The 21728-nt window shown below is 33.8% G+C and overlaps 1 protein-coding gene across 4 annotated transcripts in view; it reads left to right on the plus strand.

The window, feature by feature from the left end:
* The window catches only part of FSTL5 (follistatin like 5), a 309857-nt gene that overhangs the window by 22772 nt on the left and 265357 nt on the right, over positions 1–21728 (plus strand). For 3 of the 4 annotated variants that reach the window (XM_065837514.2, XM_065837513.2, XM_065837515.2), the window contains exon 2: positions 7555–7693. In XM_065837514.2, coding sequence (XP_065693586.1) covers positions 7571–7693 — 123 coding nt within the window. In that variant the 5' untranslated portion in view covers positions 7555–7570. Of the gene's footprint in view, positions 1–568; positions 681–7554; positions 7694–21728 lie in introns of all 4 variants that reach the window. The other variant, XM_071807741.1, reaches the window with a different exon arrangement.

Genomic DNA, 21728 nt, shown 5'->3' on the forward strand with positions numbered 1-21728 from the left:
ATAACTAAAGTTCAAAGAGGTTGGATATTCAGTTTACGTAAGACTGTCTGCCTCAGGGTTTGGATGTGTGCTTAAATCCTATTGCCATTATTAATACTATTTGAGGGTTTATGTGCAATAGAAACATTGAAGATTATTCATCATCAGCCACCAGAGTTGGAAACACAAAGAGTTGAATGCTGGAAAATCAATAGACTAATCTAAGTAAAGAGGTAATATATTATTTTATGGTATTTTGCACTTTTTTTTTTTTTTTTTTAGTAAGTAAAATAGTGATTTAACTGTAACTGAGCATCTTGCAGCATAAACCACTCCTGAGACAGTCCAAAAGTTTCAAGGCTAGATTAGCTCCAGTTGCTCTGCTGAGCAGTCTAAATTGTGTTTGATTACGTTGCACCAAATATATTCAATGATTGCATTTTTAATCAAGAGCGTATACCAAGTAGAATTTCATCAAGTAGAATTTTCTTTAATGAAATAAAATATTAATATCTCATACTTGTGTTTCCTAATTTTCAGTAGAAAACTGTGATTAAATATTTCTTCTTTGAAATTCTGTTTTGAACAGAGTATTTTTCCCCACACCAGTAATAAGAGTCAGCTTGAAGAACATATATACCATCGTAAGACAAATCATATATATATGTCTCTATATGAATGGCTGCAAAGTGAGTACACAGGTAAATATTATTATAATGAGGTTTTCAATATAATAACAGTTTTGGAAATTTTATGAAAAGAAGATCATAGAACAGTAAAGCCACAAATTACATGGGTCAGAGCAGGTTACTTGCTTGAAGAATGACCTTAAGGTCTCAATTCCCTTACAAAGACAGAGAAGTGAGATGCCCTAAGGTATTCCATCTGCCAGTTCTGAAGGTACAGCTCTCCCAGCAGTGTTCCTCACTCAAGGGTTTTAAGGAACAAACCTGTCACAGAATAAAAGAATCCTCTTACGGAGAATAATTTACCAAAAAGTTTCAGAAGTAACTGAAATGGAGAGAAGTCAATACTGAGAAAACTGCAATGTGCATCAGATTCATAAATGCTCTGGAAATGGACTAGAAACTAAGATGACAGAGCTTTCTGAGAAGCAGAATGGAAAAAAAAATCTAAATTTGATACTGAAGAACTTACTGTACAATGAGAAATAAGGAATAACCATTATATATTCCACATCTTTTACCCTTCCTCAGCTTTTAAGGCAAATGTGAGGCTGACAGAGAACAATGCAGAAGAGTCTCACAATACAGATCTATTTAATGATAAAATAGCAGGTGAGACTCATTCTTAATAAGAGAATTAATGCACAGGAGGAAAAAACCAAAGCACCCTAATTATTTACATGCAATGAGGGGAAAAAAAAAAAAAAAAGCACCCTAATTATTTACATGCAATGAGTAGCTGTAAATTAGATGTTTGCATTCATAGGGCATAAGATAAGGGAGTTATTGTTAATAGTTGTCTGAGAATGTCAGGTCTGTGTTTAGTGGCAAAGTAATAATATCTATACCAAAAGATGGGCTGGAATTTTTTTATTTCCCTTTATATTTTAACTTATACAAAATATTATAAAATATTTAATATATATGATTTATTACAGAAATATAAATGTACATAACAAATTACAGATTATAATAATTTGTATTATAAACTATATGTATATTAGAATATTTTTGTGTATGAGAATTTTTGAGAAAGGAATATTGAATCCAGTTTAAGTGCTTGGTGCATCCCTGTCTTGAATATCTTATTAGTCTCTGGTTAAATTATAGGATCATAGAATGGCTTGCATTGGAAAGGACCTTAAAGATCATGTACCTGCCATGGGCAGGGACACCTTCCACTAGACCAGGTTGCTCAAAGCCCCATTCAACTTGGCCTTGAACACTCCCAGTGATGAGGCACTCATAGCTTCTTGGGCAGCTTGTCCAGCGTCTCACTACCCTCATGGTGAAGAAATTCCTTAAAATTACTTTAAAAATATAATACAATAAGGAATATACAGAGGAAAACCAAAAACAAACACCACCACCACCCCCAATGAAAAAACAAAACAAACAAAACCAAAACAACAACAACAAAACAAACAAACACACACAAATCCCCAAACAAACAAACAAAACCCCAGGAAAACCCAGAGGTGCAGACTGTCTCTGTTTGAAGAGAGAATAAACAAAATAGATTAAATAAACTCATCAGATTTCCAAATATGGTTATATGAATATAAAGAAACAACATGCTTCACATCTGCATAATGTTATGGAAATAATAATACCCAAATTTTAAAAGGTAGTAGACAAACTTAAGCTGCTAAAGTCTGTCAGTGGATATTAGACAAAATGGCTAGCTGCAGTTTCTAGCTCAGAGAGTAAATGGAGTTGGAGGAATATACTAACTTGTCCGTTCTCTTCCTGTTTCTTTACTTATCCATTAATTAAGGGTCTACCTTTGGCCACCAATTTAATAAGAAGTAGTTATTAAACAGTATTTGCCTCTCATTACTGTATTTATGCAAATAAAGAATTGGAGCAAGGTTTTTGGAAATATAAGGTACAGTTGGATTAAAAGCTGCTTGATGACATCTCCAGGTGAAACAGGTGAAAAGTGAAATAAACATAGAGGATAAAGAGCTGTTAACATTAGAGTGGTGAAAATATGGGGTAGAACTACTTCTTATTTCTGCAAGGTCTTAGAAATAACTTCATACTTAAATAATTTCAGAAGACCAAAAGATGTCAGATGATAATAAAGATCTCTAGAAAATAGCGATCTATTCATACTGATATTAATCAACATGTAACTTATTATCTTATCTTGAAATTCTTACAGGTGTATAAAAGCTGTATTGTAATACATGGAGCTCATATTTACTTAAGTATGTTGCATGAACAAAAACATCACCGGAAAAAATGTAAGGGTCAGAAATGTATTTCCCTGACTATCTGATTTCAGAACTTTCAGAGCACAAAGAAATTCACTACACTGCTTTCCGCATGGTGCCTCAGTGATGTGAAACACACAAGAAAAGAAAAATATCTGTTCAATAGCATTTCTCTGAAATTGTCGAGTATAATTGAATAATATTCACTTATTTCTTGGATTGTTTCTCTCAGAGCGGGCCTCTCTTCCCTCTTCTCTGGCTGTGCAGCTGCTTAATTCAGATACTAAGTTTCTGTCTGCAGTGAGTCCCCTGAGAGATGGAAAGTGAGATTAATGCTTTATTCATCTTTGATTAAAGCGTGCACACTATCCCCTCCGCCTCATCCAAGGTTCTCAGACACAGATATACTGTCTGAGAGATTAAAGCAGAACATCTTTCTTTTTTTTTTTTTTTTCCCTTACTTTTACAAACAATGGTAGCAGAAAAATACAAAATATTAAGTTGCTTGTACTTGGGAGCTCCACAATGAGCTATATTTGTTGAACTCTCATATTTCAGAATATTTATTAAAATCTGTGTTATTAATGCTTCAGATCTTTGATTCTCAACATTTTCCTATAAAATATAGTTAAATGTTATAATCAAAACTGAATTACTATTTGTTTGACCCTGAAATTCCTTAAACCTAGTTCTTGTGAAAGATATATTCTTTCATATAATATCCTATGCACTTAATAAAAGCATGCTAAGTAACTGTAGTCATCCATATATCCAAATTTAATGACCTATGAGAAAGTTTCTGACAGCTTAAAACTCAGTATGTCCACCATGACTTGAAAAAAAACAAAGTGGAAAAAACCCCAGTGAAAATAAAAGTAGTCATATAATAAAACTAAAAGCAAACGTTATACAAATAGTATGTAATTCATGAAGTTAAACATACAGAAAAATGTTATCTAAGCACTGAAACATAAAATTCTGTTAGATTATAATCAATGAGGAAACAACATCTAGATCCATAATTAAAATTTGAGTTCGGAAATGTATCATATTCTTCCAGAGTCCATGGTATGAGCATCCTTCTGGTTGTTTGATAATATAACCATTAAAATAAATGTATTGTACAAGTATCCTTTACTTCCCATTTGTGCTGTAAATAAAGGAATACGAACCAAGTTTTTTTAGAAATCATGAATATATAGAGTTAATACCTTATTTCTTTCTGTTCGCCTGTATGCAGCAACAAAATCTGGAGTTGCAATGAAGCTTTGAAAATTCATTTTTATTCCATCTCTTTAATTCAGCTCCTTAACAATGTAAGTCATTAAGGACAGATCATAACTCTTCTTAAAATAACCACTTAGTAGCATTTTTTTAAGGAGAACTGTGGGTTTGGTAGTAGTTTTTAAGTAGCTACTTAAATTGTACAATAAATTCAACAGAAAATTAGTGATACTTTGAAAAAAATTGATTTTAAAAAAAAAAATTTCTGAAAAGGCAAATAATAACTGCAGAATGCCTACATACTTTTTGAATTTTAGGTGGCATCTGCCCAAAAAGCTGACTTCTTTAATTTACATTTTAAGTGTTGATCCAAGCAACGGGCAATGAAGTCAGAAACTGAGCATGTAATAATTTTCTCTTCTTTTGGACAAGTACAAAGGAGAAACCTTTCAGGGTCAAACAATTTTCAAAACTATAAGGACTCTATTCTTTTATGCCACATGAGGCTAAAATGTATGCAGTTTAGATGAGAGGGTGGTGGAATGTGGCTGCCCTTACCATCTCTGTGAAATGACTGTTCTCCAACCTCATTTTCATTGTACAGAGAGATATTCCGCAAGTGCACAAAGGGGACAAAGTTCAACTGTGCGTACCTAGTTTTAGCATGCATAACTGCTAAACTAATCTGATTCTGACCTTGTAAGTCAACAATAAACTATTTTCAAAGACATGTTTTCAAATACAAATAAAGCGGTGTTTTCTTCAAGATTAAAAGACAAGATTCTGGTTTTTCTTTCTTTTTTTTTTTTTTCCCCCTCCCTCCCAGTAATGGAGTTATTGTTCCAGTAACAGTGATACGAGGCAGTGAAGGAAAATGCCATTCCATTACATACTTGAATTCTCAGAGTTCTGAAATAAGTGTTTCAAGTCAGTGAGCTAAATTTGTTGTAATAGCCACATAGTAAAGGTCCACTGGAACATCTGATTAACAGTTCTGTTTTGGTGGAAGTGTGAGGTGAACCCAAGAAAACTTCTTCACTGTGTTATTTTCTATCATCACTTTAATATCCAGTAACTGAACAGGTATAAAAGAAGGAGCCTCAAGTTATTTATGTAAAATATCTGTAATAGAGCTTGTCTTTGTTTCAAATCATTCACTGCTTGATATGTTCTCTGAGAGATCTCATAGGAGACATACTATTACAATGTATATTAGAAAAACTGAAGTACCAAAATAAGGCACTTGAAGTGTGAGCTATTGGAATAAGCAATGATAAATGAGAAGAAATCTGCAATTTGATTAACAGGGAGACCCAGAATGAGATTGGTTTTGATGGAACAAAAGGTAGCTGATGTCAAAGTAGTATGGTTTATTAATCTCAAGCTGAGTTTGAGTTAAAAGTATGAAAGCCTGACAGGCTGGTAAAAATCAGCTGGATTGAGAATGGATCAGACAGCAAATGTTAAAGTGGTTTTACCAAGTTGGGTGAAGTGGTCCCCAAAGAAGGGTAGCAGACTTATGCAGGATCCCATTACTGAGACTGTGAAGAGATGTAAGGCTAGAGTCCGTTCAATATCTCTAACATCTCCACAGGAATTAATTCTATGCAGTCCCTGCCTTTGGGTGGCTCTCAGGACTACTGCTATATGCTGATTTCCTATAAAAAAGGAAATATTAGGCAAGACTTTAACATTCTGTACATACTCTGCTCTTTTAGGGCACACTTAGGACATTTTAAACGTATTCATGTATATCTTTATTCTTATCAGAGCTTTCTACATTAGCAAGGTTAGTACATTAGAGGAAAAGTAGAAAGGGAAAAAAAAATAATAAACACTCTTGCACAAGTCAGCCTGCATAGAAGTTGTTCATCTCTGTCTCATATTATAAGACTGGATAACAAAAGCTAAACAGAATGATTTGCACAAGTCTCAGTTTGCTGTGTTCTCTGTTTAGCATGATAGTTTCAACACAGATGCTGAATATCAATAATAAATGTTTAATATCTTTAATAGGTACTGAAACCACTTCTGAAATGCACATTTGTAGGTCCATTGGGAACCATCTAAGGAAACTCTCACGTCATATATATCTATAAAACCTCTGAGAATGATTGTTACGCTCCTTCCATGGTTCTGATCTTATCTTTATGAAGTTATAATATCTTTGTCCAGGCAAAAGCAACTCTGACACGAATTTTCTATGACTTTTTCAGCATCTTCTGTAAGAACTTTCTCATAAATTTCACAACATAAGTTTCTCAAGGCCTTTAACATTAGAAACAGTTATCTACATTTTTCCATATTGTTGTGTATTTCCCTTCCTAATATCCAAATATCTAATATCCTAATTTTATTTCTAATGAGTCACGCCTTAATGTATCATGATAGATGGATAATTTAGGACTAGCTCAACAAACCAGCCTAGTTTCATCTGGAAAAATTAAATGTTGTGTTCATTACAATATAAAGTAATTTTTTCATAACCTGGTTTAAGATATCGTAGGACATTGCAATCAGTACAAACTGGGTTTTTATGATGACTGCAGGATGACAAACTTATGGACAGAGTGCACATGGAATGGGCAAGATTGCATGCACACCATATTGTTTGTAATCTACTGGATAGATATTGGTATTTACTTGTATAATGTACCTTCAAAATTGAAAGTCTGAAATTGTTGATTAGTATTCTCATTTACTATGAAAGTTGCAAATAGATGAGTGTTCTGCTAATTTCTGTTTCCATGAAACAGAAGGTTGCATCAGCTATTAAGATATTCAAATAATCTACCCTGATTTTGGCACTTGATTGCAGTGAATTTTAGGGCAAATTCGGGGAGTTTACTTAATAGACTATAAATGTTCTTATAATACTGACATATGCAATAAAGCTTATAGACTATACATAATTTCAATAATTCAATTTAGAAATTCCTCTAGAATACTGGCATAAGATACAGTGCTTTGGTTACATTTTAGGCTTCAGTGATGGTAAGATAAATATTATAATAAATGTATGCTGGATGTTTTACATTATAGCTTTCAGGTTGTGAACAGTGCATCACAGAAGGCTGTATTTAAAAGAAAAGGTTGGTGTAAAGAAAAGGTTCATGTACATCAGATGATGTACATTTTCTGAGAGATGTAATTTTCTGAGGCTTTTCCTGGTTATTTCCTCAGTGAACGTCTCATATGAATATCAAATAGTGATAAGAAAATGTCCAGTTCAGTACAACCAAATGGATGTTTTGGTCTCAAAAACCACTACCTTTTTTTTTTTTTTTAATTGTTATTTTTGCTCATTGTGCCAGATGGTTTACCTTAGTACTACTATATTTATTAAAGTCCACAAATGGAATATCAGTATTGTAAACTTTTTAATATGACTTGTGTGAAAGTAATATTGCAGACTGTCACTGAACTTTTACCTTTTATTTTGACAGGAACAGACCTGTAAAGATGTTTATGTGGTGGTCAGCTGTTTTAATGCTTGGATGCATTTTGCTGGGAGCAGACGGGTGGCCAGCCAAGGAAGGATACGACTTTAGGCCCTATCAACCCCTAGTAAGATTACGCCACAAGGTACAGATTATTCTCTGGCACTTGAGGAATAAATTGCATGCCAGCTTTCTCTTGTTTGTGTCTATTGGAGTAATGTTCAGAAACTAACTTTTTCAGTAACAACACCTGCAAAAATATAGACTTGATTTGACTAGTAAACAGGAGCTGTTTTGATTTGAAAGTCCAGAAATCTTTCAAAGATAGCAAGTTAAGTTCTGTTCTGGTTTCACATACTAGAGATTATGTATATCAACAGAATCTCAGAGAGAGACAGGAGAAGTTGTCTCTTGAAGCAACTGTCAGGATCTGCTCAAGGGCAATGATTTGTTCTTGTACTCTCTGGATTTCAGACCAAGCAGCAACCAGAGGAACTGCCTGTCAAAACAGCATGGTGTTCAAGTTAACTGATCAACAAAAACTTGCCTGCATGAGGTACACGATCACAGTGATCTCTGAATTTAGGAGTTTTGAACTGTCACATAATGCAGGTGTTTCCTGAGATACTGGACTTCCCAGCTTCAAGCACTATATGCCACTTGAATATTTCCCACCTGCCGCACCTTTGTCATGAATCCAGTACTCCCAAAACAGTTCTCAGCTAACAAATCCTGCTCGTCTTCCGGTAGTTAGAAGTGAAAGTACTGTGATGGTTCTGTAAAACAAGGAAAAGGGCTGAACTATCTCCATGGATTGCCTGAAGCCAGCATAGATCGGTTTCTTAGTTTCTTCTTTCATGGTAGTCATGGTAGCAACACCTGAGGAACCATAAGGCCTACAATCAGGCCAACAAAGATGATAAAAAAAACTTTTCCCCCCTTCTGAATCTGGGTGTTTCAAGAAAAAAGTCTGAATTACAGCCAGAAACTCTAAATGCTAGTTTCTCTCCATGTTTCAAGATCTGGGTGGTTTAATTTCTCAGTAATTTTTATAAAATAGGAAAACTATTTCTTCTTGGACCTCTGTTTGAAAGAAATGATCCTGTAAAGAGATTTTGTAGTTTTTAAAGCAGATAAAGCATAAAGTGAAAGAAAATTAATGCTAGAAAATTATAAAGAGAAATGAAAAATAGTAATGAAAGCATGATATAAAAATTTATTCTTAAAAGCAAAGGAAATATGGTGGGCTTTTTTCTAGGCAATATGTCTAGATGAAAAAAATGGTTTGGTTTTTGGTTTTAGGGATATGTGTTAGCTTAGAAAAACCTAGAAATGCAAAAATTTTATAAAGTAAGTTTTTAAAACCAGTTCTGGCACAGATACTTATATACAAAATATACATAATATGGTAAAGGAGATTTTCTTCTTCAGTTGAACACTTAACATAAGAAGTACTTGGATCAAGTTCTGTGAGTAGAATACTTATTCAAAACAGAAGGTGATAATGAATATTAGCAGAGTCATATTTGCTTTGACCAAACAATATGCACGCAAGTTTATCAGTGCGAAGATTTAGAAAAAAAGAAAAAAAAAAGAGTAATCACCCATGCTCTAATAAAGGGGAATTTAGCTGACTTGACTCCAAATGTCAAACTGCAGGGAAAATAATCCTGTTGGTACTTAGGTATTATTTTGAAAAAATGATTGTGTTCATGGTGAGTCATAAATGAGTTGTTGTTTTAAATTCAGCTCTTTATGTACACAGATTACAAGTAGGCATTTAGTCTGAATACGTGATAATCTGAATGCATAAGGAAAGTGTGTATAAGGAAAAAACTTGAGAAATAGGGAAAAACTTTATACATAACAAAACACTTTTTTACTCTGAGGGTGACCAAGCACTTGAACAGATTGCCCAGACAGCTTTTGGAGTCTCCATCCTTGGAGATATTCAAAGCCATCTGGACGTGACCCTGGGCAACCTGGTGTAGCTGACTGTGTTTGAGCAGGGAGGTTGTACAAGGTGACCTCCAGAGGTCCCTTCCAACTTCAAGCATTGTGTGATTCTGTGATTCATTGTAATAGCTAATCAATAATTACATATAATAAAATACAATTAATGTCTATATTTTAAATTATTTATATATTTAGTAGAATAGTTTGGGGATTTTACTGATGAAACTTAAAAAGATTTAAAGAGATATTTAGAAAAACATTTTAGAAAATATTTTGTAAAAGATTTTTTTTAAAAATTACAAAATATTTTTAGAAAATCTAAATGTCATGGTAGCAAAAACCAGACAATATTTTTTAATCTACTGCTCTAATAGATTGATAGTAAAATGTGTGATGAATTAAACTGAGAAGTCCTTAATTTTTTAATAACAAACATTTGTAGTACAGATTTCATTGATAGATTGTTCAAAATCTTTTGAAATCATTTTACTTAGGAAAACATCAATATTATCTATCTTTGTACTGTCCCTTAGCTCCCCCCACAACTTCCAAAACCCTTCTAATATACTCAGTCAAGCCACCTCTCTTGAATAAAATTATTTACCTGCAACAAATATTCCAACTTGCATAACTTCAGCCAGTTGAAATGTACAATCTGTTTCAGAGGACTAACAGTACTGTTATACATGATTTATCCACATCTTCACCCCACTGTTCTCATAGAAGGCGAATTATCCTGTAGCTTTTTATTAATTTTCATGGCCAGGAGGCATGTAGTTTGGTTGTTTGGTAAGCTTACATTGGGATGTGACTCAGAGCCGTGTGGTTCTTCACATCCTGGTTTGCAGAGGAAAGCAAGCCATGCACATAGAGCACTGGGCAGTGCCAGCATGTTTTGCCAGGTAAGTCACCTTGCTCTTTAGGGAGCTCTAAAAAATTACCTAAAGCTCCAGTTTAGAGAACCTTCCAGTTAAGAGGTTGCCTTCATGAGTTTTCAGGTTGCTGTGTGTACCTATGTTGCATTCAAAAAAGGACCATGAACATACTTTTTTCCAGTAACAGTATTGTTATTCTCTTCCATTGATGGAATTGCCTGTATTCTCATTGTCCATAGATTCTTTTGGTGGTTTTTTTTTTTAGATTATTTATAATAGATTAACCACGAGGACAGATACTTTAGCAATTATCTGACAATATCTCATGCTTGTTTAGATAGAACAGAATGTAGAACTGATTTAATTCTTATGCCACAATTGTATGGAACTCCTGACCTTCTTCAGTGGTGCAAATAACTAGAATTGGTGTTATTGATAGAAATTTTCAATGCTGCAATATATGAGAGCCTGAACTGAGTTTTTCCTTGCAAGATGATTGTGCTACCTTTAAGAAATCACCGTTTTCATGAGCAATTGAAATCACTGTTTTTCAGTCTCCAATATGACTTTTTTTTTTTTTTTTTTTAAACTGTGCAGAAAATCACAGTAAAATACGCCTTAAGTATATGGATTACTAACTTCTTGGCTAATGTCAGAGCAGTCTGACAGCATGTGAAGTTGCCACGCTTTGACACCAGCCAAAACTTAGATCTAGTGCTGCGGATATTGCTGATTTCCCAACTTTGCTCTTTATAGCCTTTAAATATACAGTGATTTCTTACTGTGTAGAAATATATTTTTGTGTGTTTAACTTGATCTGTGGAATTAACAGACTATTCCTTCAGCAGACTTTCTAACTTATCATATGCTGTATTAATGAAGAGTTTCCACTTTGAACCATTTTCTACTTTTATTATACAGTAGTTGAAACAGCTATAGTATTACAGTAGAATTTTCAATATCCAGTACCTACGATGAGCTGCTGACTTTCAAGTTTTCGGTTTATTTTTTCCGGAAATTTTCTAGCAGAAAATCTGCAATATAAAATATACGTCTAAGAACTTGCAGCAGTTCACGCGTAAATTATAATCATGGGCCGAAGTATATTTATAATAATGTTCATTATCATGGCCGTTATAGGGGCCAGGAAGATCAAATGTTTGACTGCATTGTTTATGTATCAAATAATCTAAACCAGGAAGAAATGAGTTGGCTTGAACTAGAACAGAGAAACAATACTACAAAGCACTCCTGAAAATTTTATTTTCAGTCCATTTCCCTTCTTAAACTGATATGGCTTACACTTTCGCAGCTATGCTGAAAAATATTAGGCTATGTCTGAATAGCATGTGAATTTCTTGTTATGCCAGTTAATCCTTGGCTTTTCATTTGTCAAAATACGTGACTTTCCATTTGGGAGTCTTGCAGTACTGCTGAAGTATTGTGAGCAATTTGTTACTACCTGGTTTCCCACGTGAAATCATTAGGAAGTATTTCTAGCATCCTAATAAACTTTCTGCTTGTAATTTGCATGACTGTGATAGTGATGTTTATGCCATGTCTTCAGTAAAAAAGCACATGCTGTGAGACTTCCAGGTATAAACAGGAAGGCAGCAGCCAACAGAACACTGGCTGTCCGTTTCTAATTATCTGTCAGAGACTAAGAAATATCGAATACATTCTGTACATTCATATATATATTCCAGAGCATGCCAAGTCTGCATATCTAACACATGCAGGCACAACCCGCTTCTGCATGCCAGGTGATTCACGTGGTTTAGCAAGGAATAATATAAACTACAGAGCCTCATTCTGAATGATATCATTATGGGTAGGGAGTTGTTTGGTTTTAGTCTCAGGAGACAGTGAAAATTGCTAACATAGACATCGTCACCTGGATACCTTTTACTTAGGCCCAATTCTGAGCTTACGATGTTAAGGTTGTTACATTCATTACAGTTAGGGTTGTAATGCCTCAGACCAAGTTTGGGAGGGTGAGTGGGGGTTGCTGTTGTCTGTGTTATTTCTCCGGACTAAAATATTTCTTTTAACTCCTTGTGAAAAACTTGCCTATTTCCCTCTTTCCCTTTCTCTCCCTTTTTGTTGTTTGCTGTTAAATTATGCAATTCAACTCTGATTCTTATTAATTTAGGCTTCAGGATTAGGTCAGTTTAGAGGTATTTAGGTTAGATTAGAATTACATCTAGTTTAGAGGTGTTTAGGCAATAATGACTTTGTCTGAAACAAAACAAGAGAAAAACATAGTGGTATAAGCGTGCCCTCCCAGTTTATTGAAGACAGATTTGAATTCACAGGCACAAAGCATAGAATACATGTTCTGCATTCAGGTTTTTGCCCAAAGGTTTAAAAATGTTCTTCCCCAACTAATTGTGCATTCTGTGTTATAATGAAACACCTGTAAAATACAGAAAGGCTGAGTGTTCAATGTTTTATGTTCATTTAGGGTAACATAACCAAGAAAGAAATGCACAGAAAGTAGTAAATACTTCAGGATTCAAAATCAGCCTGAGCTTTCCTTGTGTGGTCTGGTCCCTGAACAACCTGAGGTTTATAGTTCACAGTGTTTATCTGGAAAGTCTGTTTGCCTGCAGGATCTGAGAAGTTATAAAATTTGATCCTCTAAAATCCTCTGTCCCGGAGAGAGAAGAGGGTAAAAAAAATCCATCTCAGTAAGATGCGTTGGTGAATTCTGAGGCCTAAGAACAGAGCTTTTCCTGAGCATGTCAGTGCTGCTCTTAGCTCTAAGGTCACAACAGAGCTTTTTCCCTTCCTGAGGCTCTCTGAGCGCAGTACCTATGTCCTCTGCAAATTCTACTTTTTTATGTAAGTAGCAAGATTTGCTTTTTCTTTCCCTCCACGCCCTTAATCATTTGTCCAACTGTAGTCAAGAAGTCTTATGAAATTTTTTTTTTTTTCTTTTCTCTGGGACAGGAAGTATATTCTGCATTTTAATGTGCTTTATCCTGTGGGCAATAACATTCAAAAGGCACGTTCATTTTTTTTTTTTTTAATTTAAATTCCATTACAATCACTGTATATTAATAAGCTGATATCAATTAAATGTTACTTTTGCTAATACTCAATACATGCTCTAAACCTTTTTTAAAAAAAGTCTTAGGAAATTTGCCTGTAAAATCTCTCTGTAAAATTTCTTCCATAGTCCTTTTTCCAAATAGTCATTCATTGGGGGGGAAAAAAAAGAGATATCGAAGTCTGGAATTAAGGCAAGTGAGAAATTCTTTTTTCAAGCTGCCTGCCGATGCTTCCAATGCTAACTCATTAGCAACATCTAGCTTAAAATGTTAATCAAGAAGCCTATGGGGCTAGCGAGGGAAAATGTGCATCTTCACTGTTGCACTGAACCTCTCACTGTACCTGTATTTTATGTTCTTGTTCCGCAGCTGTGGAAAAGATTAATATCAGCCAATTATTTTAAGGGATGACAAATCATATATATTGTCTATTTTTTGATTCACATTGCCTTTTAAATTTCATTTGTCAGCTTGACAACATATAATATAAAGTAGTGGCATATGGAGGTAGTGTAATTATCTTCTACAGCACTCAGTTTGGCCTTCTCACATTGCTTTCTAGGAAGAGGATTTCCAGTTAGTCTCTTAATAGATAAGACAATAGGGTTTGGGCCTTTCTGGTGTTTGGGAGTTGATGCAAACACAATCTATATCAACTGTCTTTTAAGATTCTTGATTAATGTGTTTTTTCACATTCTGTTATAATGGCAATTCATCATCACAAATTGTAATCACAGTGGCAGCAAAAGAAAGCCAGAAGATATTTGTTTTATATATTACTTGGGGTGTTTTGCTACTGCTGAAATTTGTGCCATTTGGATTTCTAAGATCATTAAAGACGCCAGATACTTGAAGTGTGTATGGCTCGTAAGTTTACGAGATCTGGCTCTTTTCCATACCTTCCTTGCTGTCTCTTGCTCTTCAGGTCCTCAAGATTACTCCTTATAACATTCAGTCTCTTTTATTTTTTTTTTTTCTATCAGCCAAATGTTTTATTTTACTGTTTTTCACTGTTTCTTTTTCTCGGTCATTTCTCCCAATGATTTAATACCTATTTTCATTACCTAGAAGACATAGACTTTTATTATCTTTATTAACGTTTATTATCTTGGTTCATTAAAATGAAAGTCATATCATCTAGCTTATACTGTACTTGTAAAGTGAAAAATAATATGCAAAAATCAATATATAAATGTTATTAATTAATGAATGTGGTGTATAATAGATTTATTGGTGTTCAGGCAAATTGGGATATACCCCAGCCTCATTTTTTTAACTAAATAATGAACCACTTAGTTTATGTTTCATTTTTCACCTTTCTGATTTTAATTAGCTATTTAAATTATGTTTTAAATGAAAATATTTATGTACTTAACATTTGTTTTAAACATCAGTATAGTGTGCATCTATATGTTGATATATTCCCGAAAGAGTAAATACAGCATTGATATGTAGCAGTAATGTTTTGTAAGAAAACTGTTAATTACATTGGACTTGAGTATAATATTAAAGTACAGCATTTGTGTACAATTAGACTATTTTAAAATTGGCTCCAATTAGATTGACTAAATATTAGGTCTTATATCCATGTCTCTGTTCAGTATTTCAGTCTTATACTTTGTGTGATACAAAAACAAGTTCAGAGAAAATTATTTTTTTAACACCAGGAAAATATCTCTCGAGTTTTAACTCGTTCTTCTTCATTGGTTAATTTGTCCTAACTATTTTTTCAGCAGCAATTTTGAACTGTGATCATTTTACTGAGAATGTGATGCACAGAGGGAGAACAAATCTGGTATTTTTTTGGATAAAAAATACCTCTGCATAGATTACAATAGCTATCACGACATCTTATGTTTACTCTGTTATATTTGCTGGTGGGATCATATAAGAAGTACAGCTCAGGGTATTCTGTTTGTTTCTGATAACTGATTCCATGGTAAATCTTACCAGACAAGAACACTACATCCATCACTATGCTCAAACCCCTTCAAGCAAAAGCTAAGGAAATGTGATGACTTTCAGTTTCAGATTTATTTTCCATAACTAACTAACTAACTAAAACTGAACAGTAGGAGCAACAACAGCAAACAATCCCAAACAATGAAAACAAAACAACCTGGAAAAAAAAAAATCCCAACCCCAAAACACAGGTTTTATTTGCTTTTCAAATAATGGTGCTAAATATTGAGATGCCCATTGAAAATGATGAAAGTTTTGGTAGCTCTGCTCAGACCTGACACTCAAAGAAAATGGAGAGTTTAATGACAGCTTAATTAAAAGATGTCTTAATTATGTCTATTTTGATTGTTATACATTGATACGACTATTCTTAAATGCTTTTAAGAACCCAGAAGGTTAAAGCCCAAAACATAAATGTCGGAACAATGATTTGCCAAACTATTGATAAAAAAGCATTTGTTTTTGACCTTGTTGAAGGTGACTGAAAAGATGAACAAGAGATTATTTTTGTCCTTCATGTTTTCATTTAAGTAAGTATACTAAGTATAATAGTTTAACAGTATAATAGTTTAATATTATATAATTTTTAATATAATAGTTTAATATAATAGTTTAATAGTATAAAATAAACATGTTTCTTTAATATGTTGCATGATATTAAAAACATACTTAATATTCATTGTAAGTTCTGTCAAATAACTTTTTGTAATTGCATTCCCCTACCCAATGCATTATAACAAAATATTAATTTGAAATAAGAAAAATCTAACAAGTTTATTCCTTCTATATCCCCTCTTCTCATGAAAAGAAAACAAACAAAAATGATCAGTCATTTATTTAATGTATAGCCCATAGCTCTGCGTATGTAACCTGGAATAAGTAGCCTATAATTCAAGTGTAATTTCTGAGGAGAACTAAGCTCTAACACTCTCCTGAGGCATCAGCACAATCTTCCATTCATTAGAGTAGTTGATGGAAATGCTATTAATTTCCATGACTCTTACCTGAGGATTTTACTTATACATCAGTGCAATTAATACAGAATTAATATTACATTGTCTTAATAGAATTTATTCAACTTTGTTGGTATATCTAACATTATTTGGTGTTACATCTTTTGATGTAACAATTCTGGTGGATAAACTGTATGTTAAAATTAATAGCAACTACTGCATTAAAATAAGATGATCCTAAAAATTGTGAAAGACCAATCCCATTGTAATTGATAATTTGCAGGGTGTTTTTAAAGGGTCTCAGAAACCATTGCATTAGCCAGTCTGACTTCCCATATGAAGATCTCCCATTAATTTGTCATTATTCCTTCATTCTTCTTTTAACTGGGGCATGAGTAAAGCATGCCTTTCAAAAAAATTACTGAGTCTTCAAATACTTTCTGTACCTTAATATTTTCAAATCATTTCCCTTGATAGTTTATTATTAAAAATTAGTAAAAAGAGGTTATCCTTTGGATACGCGTGTTGTCCTTCCAGTGACTGCTTCCTGATATCTACTCCATCATTAGATAGAATGCAGTGAAAATCTTTAGTTTAGTAAAAGGAAATGTTTGCAAGACGTTATTCATAGTTTATTATTAAAAACAAACCCAATTTTAGCTGCCTCTACTAGTATCAGTCCAGGACAGGGAAGAAAAATATATGTCTCTTTTATATATAGAGGAACTTAGAACTCCAGGTATTTACTGAATCATTAATTGTTTATTTATTTTAAAATCTGCTTGTTTCCAATGAGAAAATAACTAAAAGCTTTACAATACATCATCTCCTTCATAGTAGGGAAAGTGTAACGAATTGTCAGTATATCTATAGTGTATATAGCTTTACTTCATGTTTCATTTTGAAAAGTTAATTGAAATTCAACAATCAAATAGCGAGCTAATCTTGACTTTTCTAAGATTCAATAGAAAAAAAAAAGATCTTAGTTTTACTTTCTATTTTTCAAAATGTCACATGGTGGCTAATATGGTATGACCTTTGATCAAGTCTCTGGTTAAAATGAATGTGTTCCTCAAATATATGGTTGAACATTTACAAAAGGGCATGTGTAACTGATTAATATTCATATCACAAACATCTCTTTTCCTTTGTAACACTATCTTACCTGCCTTTGTAAGATGAATGTCAGAAACAATATATTATTCCTAGAAATTTCTCAGCATATTTAATCAATACTGGTAGATATACTACAATTTTACCCATAATTATGTCCTAACACAGACTAAATATTACTTGTATTCCTGGATTGTAAGAAGGTAATTGATGTTGATGCTTTTGTGTCTATAGTCTCGAATTGTCATTCTTCATGCAGATTTTCTTTTATGTAGAGAAAAATTTGTGAAGAGGAAACGTAAGATCTGAATGAGCCTTGGACAGGCTGAATGATAAAATGTAATGTACATTATGTGGTTTTTAGAAAATTACAGTTCAGAAAATTACACTTAAAAACCATCTCTGAAATTTAAATAGACCAAAAAAAAAAAAAAAAAAAGAATAGGGGTTTTAAGCAAATCACTCCCATTTATGTCGATGGGCATTGTGTAGCTAAGATACACCTGTACTAGTTTTGGTTTTTTTGGGAGAAAAAAATAACATTATTTTGTCAGGAAATATAATACTTTCCAGTGATTGTGAGGGTACCTGGAGTTTGAGGAGTTCACAGGAGGGGGAATATAATAGAATACCATGAAATACTGTTCCTTAGAATTTCCAATGGTAACTCAGTATGCTAAAATGTTGCCTCTTGGAGATCTCTCTCCTGCTTCTTTGTCTACTCAAATCTGGAGTGTCCTCAGATAATGTCAAAATAAATATGTATGTCAGATACGATGAGCTTGTGGGCTGTATGGGGTAAGTATACTAGTCTGCAGCACCTTGTCAGCTATCCTGTGTTATCTTATTTCTTTCTTGGGAGGCTGGAAGAAACTATGTCATATGCTGTTCATACACAGGAAAGTAATTCTACACTGCATGCCTGAGCATTTAAAGTTTAATGCAAAATGTGCACAAATAGCAGTAATCTACTTCTGTATAGCCATAATTTATATAGCATTCATAGCTTCGCCAACTTAAGGAGAGTTGGAGCCTGGGTTTGACTACATAATTTGATTTATACAATCTTCAGTAGGTAAGCTGTTTTGGTCATAGTGGTACAAGTTTCAATGCAAAAGTATATACTTTCCCTGCTTGAACCACGCATCAGATGTTTTAAAGGTTAAAGCATTATAAAAACAGCAACACTGCACAGCCATATGAAATTGGTAGAACTTCTTTTTTGTCATGTGCTATGAAACTGCTTATAAAATAAACATGTATTTGGTCTGTCATCAAAGAACAAAGTATGAAATAATATGAAAGAAACTATAGTTATGTTGTATTTCTAGAGCAGAGTAAGCTTCTATGCATATTTTGTTTTCCTATGCAGCTCAGAACAGTAGCCAGTTGTTTTAGGACAACTGTCCTATGTGAAAGAGGTGTAAGTACAAAAGGGTAACAGCCCATGGAAGAATTGATGTTTTTTAAGAGACTAAATTTGTAAAATGAGCCCTTCTCTGCTTCAGTAAAATGAAGGAAAGCCTTTGCCTGCCATTTTATTGGACCCGTAAAATCCTTAAGGTTCCTCTTAGAGATCTCACATCAGAAATAAAAAGACAGTAGAAAACTTCACAATCCTACTAAAAAGCAATAATTTAGTGAGATGAGCATCTTTGAATTAAAAGACAAAAATCAAAACTACTTCACAGCTTCAACTGCAGTAGTAATCAGGGCATACAGGCCTAACTCGAGGGTGCTTTATTTCCATTGGGACCTGCCTGCAGCCTGCTGTGCACAGGTCTTACCTTGGCAGCTCTTTTAGGAAATGTGTCCACATGGATCATGAACAATTCTACCAGAAGAATCACTGCTTTTAAAATATATTAATCTTTCTCTCTTTGCCTATTTTGAAAAAAGAAGCATTATTTCGTAGAATGTAAGCAGGTTTCCAGAAATCTGGTGTATACAATGTTACTGTGACAAGAGCATGAAGCTACTTCAGTGCAGCTGGCACTGAAGAATATGAGGAGTTAGACTGTAACTTTAGCCCAGAGCAGTTGTTCCACCTTGAGGACGGAAGCTTTGTCTACTCTGCTTTGCATGGTCCAAGACTTTATTTAGGAGTGTTATTTGCCCTACCAACATATCTAGGTGATTTGCTTTAATGCACAGTCAGATGTGTCTAAACATAAAAATTGTAGATTAGGCTTTGTGTAGAACTTCCATGGATGTAAAGTGGATGGAAGAAAGTGCATGCTTTGTTGAAACCTGGTCTGGAGACAGTTTTCCTTAAAATTTTATAGGCATAGACAAGGTGACGTGGAACTTTTGCGTCTTTATTTCTTCTCTGCTTCCCCTTTGCTTTAAGGGGTTGTAATTTGCTGGACACAAAGAGGAACAACTGCTTCGTACTCCCCTTCCTTGGTCTGCTATGATTGTTCTTCATAGTCTTCAGGGATCTGTATCAGCAAACTAAGAAACAAACCAGCAGATTGCACAGTTGTCCCCACCCCAGCTTCTGTGGTTGGGTTTTTTATTGTTTTTGATGAAACAAATCTTTCACTCCTTTATCTAGGTTTCTCAAATACTGTTGGCTCCCTTTCATAAGGGTTTATGAATTCAAGACTTCATCAAATTTTCTCCAGAGGCCTCTAAGGCTTACTTCTAAGACTGTAATATCCAGTAATACCTAATCTCGGGAATGTCATTAATTCTGAAGACTTCAACAGCTTTATATTTTTCCTGATCTAGCCAGGTGCTCTGCATCTTGTTTCCTTCACGCAAGCATACATTCATGTGATGGGTTAGTTGATACAATAACAACTTCTGCCATATTCTTTTCCCAGAATTTATTGCCAAAAATTGTGTCAATCTAACAAGACTGAGGTGTGTATGCAGAATACCAGTGCAAGAATTTTGTTGAAATCATTAAATTACAAAACTCTCTGTATTAAATGGTGTTCTGACAAGAGCAACAGGAAAATGGATCAATTTTTGCTCTTTCTTTCTTCCTAACTGTAGTAAGCAAGGCCTTGCTTACTGCTACTTAACAGAATAGCTTTATAAATGTAAATGTTGTTACTTCTACTTTGCATACATATTTCGTTGAAATTGCAATTGTACTGCAGTTGCTGGAAGTCTGATGAAGTCTGATTCTGTGAAACTGTTTTGAAACACAAATGTTCAGCATAATGTCATTGATCAAATTGGTTCTAAGAATAGTTTAGCAAATTGCCTTGTGCTTTATATGCACTTGCTCTGTATGGCTGTGACCATGCTGCTGTTCCACCTATGAATAAAAAGCTTCTGTACATTTATAATTCAGATTTCTTGTAATTAAAGCTGTTGTATCAATATAAGGTAATATGTTGTTGTTTAACTACCATAGCTTGTTTATGTTTTAACAACATGGTAGAAATAATTATCTTGCTACCTCTTTCAATTCAATGATATTTAATAACAATTATTCCTTTAATTATTTTTAAAGTCACTAAATAGTAGCAAAGTACCCCCACTGTAGAATGAACATTAAAGGTAATGAGCACAAAACTAATTTTCTACATTCTAACTACATTTTATGATATGAATAACGATACATTTTCATTGTAAAATGTGAATCAAGCAAATAAGTTTGCACTCGCCCTTTTATCAGTTTCCGTAATTAGTGGTTTATGTTTATTAAATTATTTTAAATTTTGTTACATATCAAGGACAATCTACCATATGTTTTAGACTAATTGGCACTTTGTTGATTTTAAGAATTCCATTAATTCAGCCCTACTTTTTAAATACAGCCAGCACAGAAATGACTTAGTCTGAGTTATTTAAGAAAGAAATAAGGCTGCTTTTCTTTATGACAAGCCTGCTCTGGCAGACACGTGCCCACATCCTCAGCAGATGATTCAGGCAGAGGTATGAGTGAGGTTCTAGATGAAATACAAGTATGTAGTTTGTCTTTTAAAAACACAGAATTAAGTGAAAGTCAATATGCTTCTATGTACAACATCCGTGGTTTATAAATACCAACTCTTCTTCTTGCAAAAAGGGAAAAAACATGGGGTTAAGAAACTAGCTTTACTGTTTCTAAAATGGCTGAGGAATTTTGTTAGTCTTAGAGTATTATCTACCTTTACAGATCAGCTCTGTTCTGTTTTGGTTTTTGTTTTTTATAAATAGCTGTGTACTTTCTGTGGAATCACTGTATGTTAAGAATCTCCTTGACCATCTTGCTCTATTTCCCTTATTACTAACATGAAGCCCTTTTTCTAAATGAAATTTGATACTAT

This window comes from Patagioenas fasciata, chromosome 4, assembly GCF_037038585.1.
Source record: "Patagioenas fasciata isolate bPatFas1 chromosome 4, bPatFas1.hap1, whole genome shotgun sequence".
NCBI lineage: Eukaryota > Metazoa > Chordata > Aves > Columbiformes > Columbidae > Patagioenas > Patagioenas fasciata.